General features: G+C 48.7%; 1 protein-coding gene across 5 annotated transcripts in view; it reads left to right on the top strand.

The window, feature by feature from the left end:
* Window positions 1–6000, top strand: part of ABCF2 (ATP binding cassette subfamily F member 2) — a 43063-nt gene that overhangs the window by 7193 nt on the left and 29870 nt on the right. For all 5 annotated transcript variants that reach the window (XR_004373374.2, XR_012655143.1, XR_012655144.1 and 2 more), the window contains exons 6-11: window positions 852–947; window positions 1438–1540; window positions 1761–1856; window positions 1949–2068; window positions 2681–2770; window positions 3013–3123. Coding sequence is in view for 2 of the 5 variants with exons in the window: in XM_032777711.2 (XP_032633602.1) it covers window positions 852–947; window positions 1438–1540; window positions 1761–1856; window positions 1949–2068; window positions 2681–2770; window positions 3013–3123 (616 nt within the window). In the remaining 3 variants the exon portion in view is untranslated. The remainder of the gene's footprint in view (window positions 1–851; window positions 948–1437; window positions 1541–1760; window positions 1857–1948; window positions 2069–2680; window positions 2771–3012; window positions 3124–6000) is intronic.

Genomic DNA, 6000 nt, shown 5'->3' on the forward strand with positions numbered 1-6000 from the left:
AATTTAGCTACAACTAATCAGGAAAGAGATCTTGGAGTCATCGTGGATAGTTCTCTGAAGACGTCCACGCAGTGTGCAGCGGCAGTCAAAAAAGCAAACAGGATGTTAGGAGTCATTGAAAAAGGAATAGAGAATAAGACGGAGAATATCTTATTGCCCTTATATAAATTCATGGTACGCCTACTTCTTGAATACTGCATACAGATGTGGTCTCCTCATCTCGAAAAAGATATACTGGTATTAGAAAAGGTTCAGAGAAGGGCAACTGTAGTGATTAGGGGTTTAGAACATGTCCCATATGAGGAGAGATTAAAGAGGCTAGGACTTTGCATCTTGGAAAAGAGGAGACTAAGAGGGGACATGACAGAGGTCTATAAAATCATGAGTGGTGTGGAGAAATTGAATAAGGATAAGTTATTTACTTATTCCCATAATATAAGAACTACGGGCCACCAAATAAAATTAATGGGCAGCAGGTTTAAAACAAATAAAAGGAAGTTCTTCACACAGCGCACAGTCAATCTGTGGAACTCCTTACCTGAGGAGGTTGTGAAGGCTAGGACTATAACAGGGTTTAAAAGAGAACTGGATAAATTCATGGAGGTTAAGTCCATTAATGGCTATTAGCCAGGATGGGTAAGGAATGGTGTTCCTAGCCTCTGTTTGTCAGAGGGTGGAGATGGATGGCAGGAGAGAGATCACTTGATCATTACCTGTTAGGTTCACTCCCTTTGGGACCTCTGGCATTGGTCACTGTCGGTAGACAGGATACTGGGCTGGATGGATCTTTGATCTGACCCAGTGTGGCCATTCTTATGTTCTATTCACTACCTCTCTCCTGGCCTCTGCAGAGCTCTCTTCATTCGGCCATTCATGTTGCTGCTGGACGAGCCCACAAACCACCTGGACCTGGATGCCTGTGTGTGGCTGGAAGAGGAGCTGAAAACGTAAGTGTGGCTAGATGCAGCTATTGCTGTGCTCTGGTGCCTGTGCATCCTGCTGGGGCATCCCAGCATAGCTTGCTCCCTGGAGCTGTTCTGTAGGTGCCACCTGTGGATGTGTCTCTTTGCATTATGGTGGCACTGAGGTCCCATTGTGCAGGGTGCTGAATGGACTTTAGGAGTGTCCATGCCCGAAAGGACTCTCGCTGGGAGGCATTATTGAATTAGTATTTCCCATGGAGTAGACTAGGTCCTCCAAAAAGTGTGTTTGGCAGAATAGACAGGAAAAAGGCCCGACTGTGGTGAGCGATCATCCTCTTTCCTGGGACTGGGCCAAGTAGCTTTCCCTAAAGCGCTTGCAGCACTTGGTTCTCTGTAGTGGAAGGGAATCCAGAGTGGTTCTTAGTGCACATGAACCCTCCTGGTCCCTGGCAGGGCTGCCAGCCTAGGAATCTCATTTCAGTCAGACCTTTAATAGCTCTGTGTGGTGCTGCAGGTTCAAACGGATCCTTGTGCTGATCTCCCACTCCCAGGACTTCCTGAATGGAATCTGCACAAACATCATCCACATGCACAACCGCAAACTGAAGTATTACACGGTGAGTGAATGGGGCCAGGGTGTGACAGGCTCCTGGGATGGGGGAGGAGACCCCTGTTTAGGCCACCGACTCCGTCCCACACCTAACCCTGGCTGCAGGGCAGGAATGTGCAGTCTAGAGAGCACCTGCTTGCAAGAGACCTGGGCAGCTTGCTTCAGCTATGTGCAGGGAGGGCCTGGCCTTTGGGAGCTGTGTCATGGGCTATGGTCTCTCCCTCCAGGGAAATTATGATCAGTATGTGAAGACCCGTCTGGAGCTGGAAGAAAATCAGATGAAGCGTTTCCATTGGGAACAGGATCAGATTGCCCACATGAAGGTATCTATTTAACTGGACTGTAGTTCTCTGTCTTCCCCCACATGCACCCCACTGTAACAGCTCCTGCAAGGTAGTCCCTTGTGTTATTACAGAATTACATTGCACGATTCGGTCATGGCAGTGCCAAGCTGGCCAGGCAGGCCCAAAGCAAAGAGAAGACCCTTCAGAAAATGATGGCTTCCGGGCTAACGGAGAAGGTGGTGAATGATAAGGTAGGATGGAGAAGTGGGGCTGTCTGTGAGAGATAAGGACTAAAAATATGGCTGGAGAAGTAAAATGAGCTGCAGCTGGGAATAATCATCAGAACTGGAAGCACGGGGGTGCTGGGGGCAGTAAATGGGGCTCCAGCTCTAACAGAAGACTGGCCAAAGGAGAATGCATTTGGGTCTACTATACAGAGGCTTCTTGTCCCAGCATGGGCGTGAAGGCTTGTCTAACCCTCCCAAGAGATCTAAAGCAAAGCAAGGAATGCTGAATGGCGCAGGGGAACAGCCTCTCCCTTCAGCTGAAGGATTAAAGTGGGGTGGAGACATAAACACACTTACCCTTCAAACGAAGCAGAATGGGTAGGCAGATGCCGGCAATGGGCAGAATGTCGCTGCAAGCCTCCTGCTAGTGAGTTACAGACCTGCTTGACCTGGTGGCCTCTGGGAGCAACTTCTAAAGGCATCAACCTCTCCCTGGCATCATGGTGCTCTCTGGGCTCCAGGGATGCAGGCAGTTGCTCCTCCATACTTGGAAGCCAAGTCATATTGGAACTTCAGGGCTCCCCTGGTACCCTGGATGGGGCAGGAACTTAACATGGGGATGTGTTTTGTTCCCAGACTCTGTCGTTCTATTTCCCACCATGCGGGAAAATCCCCCCTCCTGTCATCATGGTGCAGAATGTCAGCTTCAAGTACATGAAGGATGGGGTGAGTGTTCTCTGTCCCCAAGCTCACTCGGTGCAGTGCCTTCCTGGGTTGCATGAAGGTTCCCCTCTCTCCTTGTTTGGATCCTGGGGCCACTGACCCAGCTTTCCCATCAGGCCACAGCATGGAGAGGGGCTCAGCTCTTGCAGCTGTGGCTTATCAGAAGTGCCTCAGCTGGGCCTGCTCATCAGCTTCCCAGGTGCTTTGGGGGGTGCCCCTCTCACGATCTCCCCTGTGGATTGCAGCCCTGGATCTATAATAACTTGGAGTTCGGGATTGACCTGGACACACGTGTGGCACTTGTGGGACCCAATGGTGCTGGGAAGTCAACGCTGCTGAAACTGCTCACAGGAGAGGTATGCTTCCTGTATGGCTGTCTCCTCTTCTTTTCCCCACCCCCACAGCCCTGGTGTCACCTGCGGGAATGGACAGTGCCCAAAATGCTTCCTTGTACAGAGCCTCTGTTGTATTATTGTAGGTGGAATACATGGGTCCAAAGAGTCAAAGATGAACACTGACTAGGTCATGTTAGCAACATTAAAACGTTTCAAACAAGGTTGGGGGGTTTGTATATATTGACTTCAGCCTACTTAGTACCATGGCAATCGTTGTTGTTAATTTTTTTTAACCTTTCTATTAAAGATACAGAAAGGAAGGAAAACAGTTATAGCATTTTAAATGTAAAGTATTAATAAGGCTTTAATTTTAACAACACTTCTTGTTCACTTTCCCCCAAAAAGAGAAAAGTTCATAGAATATCAGGATTGGAAGGGACCTCAGGAGGTCATCTAGTCCAACCCCCTGATCAAAGCAGGACCAATTCCCAACTAAATCATCCCAGCCAGGGCTTTATCAAGCCGGGCCTTAAAAAGCCTTAAGGAAGGAGATTCCACCACCTCCCTAGGTAACCCATTCCAGTGCTTCACCACCCTCCTAGTGAAAATTTTTTTCCTAAGATCCCACCTAAACCTCCCCCACTGCAACTTGAGACCATTGCTTCTTGTTCTGTCACCTGCTACCACTGAGAACAGTCTAGATCCATCCTCTTTGGAACCCCCTTTCAGGTAGTTGAAAGCAGCTATCAAATCCCCCTTCATTTTCTCTTCGCGGATTAACCAAATCCCGGTTCCTCAGCTTCTCCTCATCAGTTCATATGCTCTAGCCCCTTAATCATTTTTGTTTCTCTGCTGGATCTCTTTCCAATTTTTCACATCCTTCTTGTAGCGTGGGGCCAAACTGGGCAAGTTCTCAGATGAGGCCCTCACCAATGTTGAATAAGGGGAATGATCATGTCCCCTTGATCTGCTGGCAACTGCCCCGTATTTATATCGTCCAAATGCTGTAGCCTTTGCTTGGCAACAGGGCAATTGCTGTTGACTCATACCAGCTTCTTGTCCATTGTAACCCTAGGTTTTTCTGCACTGCCTTAGCCATCAAGATCCTGAGTCTGTAGCAGTGCATGGGATTCTTCCCGGTCGCTTAGATTGCAGGGACTCTGCATCTTGTGCCTTGTTGCAGATTGATCATGTGCAGGTTGTCTTTGGCCCGAAGATCCGTCTAGATTTGGCTCTAGGTCAGGATGCTGACTCCCCCCCTCCCCTCCCCCCCCCACCCCCTCTGTATACTATCGCCCTACCCTCCGCCGTGTATTCCAGTCCTCCCAGTTTAGTGTCATCTGCAGACTTGCTGAGGGTGCAGTCCACGGCCATCCTGCCAGATCATTAATGAAAGATTATTGAACCAAAACGCGCCCAGGACCTTGGGGCACTCACGCCTTGATACCGGCTGCCAACTAGACATGGAGCTATTGAATCACCTACCTGTTGAGCCCGATGATCTAGCCAGCTTTCTATCCACCTTATAGTCCATTCATCCAGCCCATACTTCTTGACTGCTGACAAGAATACTGTGGGAGACGGTATCAAAAGCTTTCGCTAAAGTCAAGGAATAACCATGTCCACTGCTTATTCCTCTATCCCCAGAGCAACAGTTATCTCCTCACAGAAGGCAATTAGGTTAGTCAGGCATAACTTGCCCTTGGTGAATCCATGCTGACTGTTCCCGATCACTTTCCTCTCCTCTAAGTGCTTCAGAATTGATTCCTTGGGGACTTACTTCATGATTTTTCCATGAGGTGAGGCTGATTGGCCTGTAGTTCCCTGGATCCTCCACCTTCCCATTTTTAAAGATGGGCACCACATTAGCCTTTTTCCAGTCGTCTGGGACCTCCCCCGACTGCCATGAGTTTTCAAGGATAATGGCCAATGGCTCTGCAGTCACATCCACCAACTCCTTTAGCACCCTCGGATGCAGTGCATCCGGCCCATGGATTTGTGCTCATCCAGCTTTTCTAAATAGTCCTGAACCACTTCTTTCTTCACAGAGGGCTGATCACCTCCTCCCCATGCTGTGGTGCCCAGTGCAGCAGTATGGGAGCTGACTTTGTTCGTGAAGACAGAGGCAAAAAAAGCATTACTCTTAACATCTCTTGCTAGCTGCAACTCCAAGTGAGATTTGGCTTTCCTGATTTCGCTCTTGCATGCCTGAGCAATATTTTTAGATTCCTCCCCGGTCATTTGCCCAGTCTTCCACTTCTTGTAAGCTTTTTTTTGTGTTTAAGATCAGCAAGGATTTCAGTGTTAAGCCAAGCTGGTCGCCTGCCATATTTACTATTCTTTCTACACATAGGGATGGTTTGTTCTTGCAGCCTCAATAAGGATTCTTTAAAATAGAGCCAGGTCTCCTGGACTCCTTTCCCCCTCATATTATTCTCCCAGGGGATCCTGCACATCAGTTCCCTGAGGGAGTCAAAGTCTGCTTTTCTGAAGTCCAGGGTCCATATTTTGCTGCTCTCCTTTCTTCCTTATGTCAGGATCCTGAACTCGACCATCTCATGGTCACTGCTTCCCAGGTTCTCGTCCACTTTTGCTTCCCCTATTAATTCTTCCTGGTTTGTGAGCATCAGGTCAAGAAGAGCTCTGCCCCAGTTGGTTCCTCCAGCACTTGCACCAGGAAATTGTCCCCTACACTTCCCAAAAACTTCCTGGATGTCTGTGCACCACTGCATTGCTCTCCCAGCAGATATCAGTGTGATTGAAGTCTCCCATGAGAACCAGGGCCTGCAATCTAGTAACTTCTGCTAGTTTCCGGAAGAAAGCCTCATCTACCTCATCCCCCTGGTCTGGTAGTCTATAGCAGACTCCCACCACAACATCACCCTTGTTGCTCACACT

The sequence above is a fragment of the Chelonoidis abingdonii genome, chromosome 2 (genome assembly GCF_003597395.2).
Source record: "Chelonoidis abingdonii isolate Lonesome George chromosome 2, CheloAbing_2.0, whole genome shotgun sequence".
Classification (NCBI taxonomy): domain Eukaryota; kingdom Metazoa; phylum Chordata; order Testudines; family Testudinidae; genus Chelonoidis; species Chelonoidis abingdonii.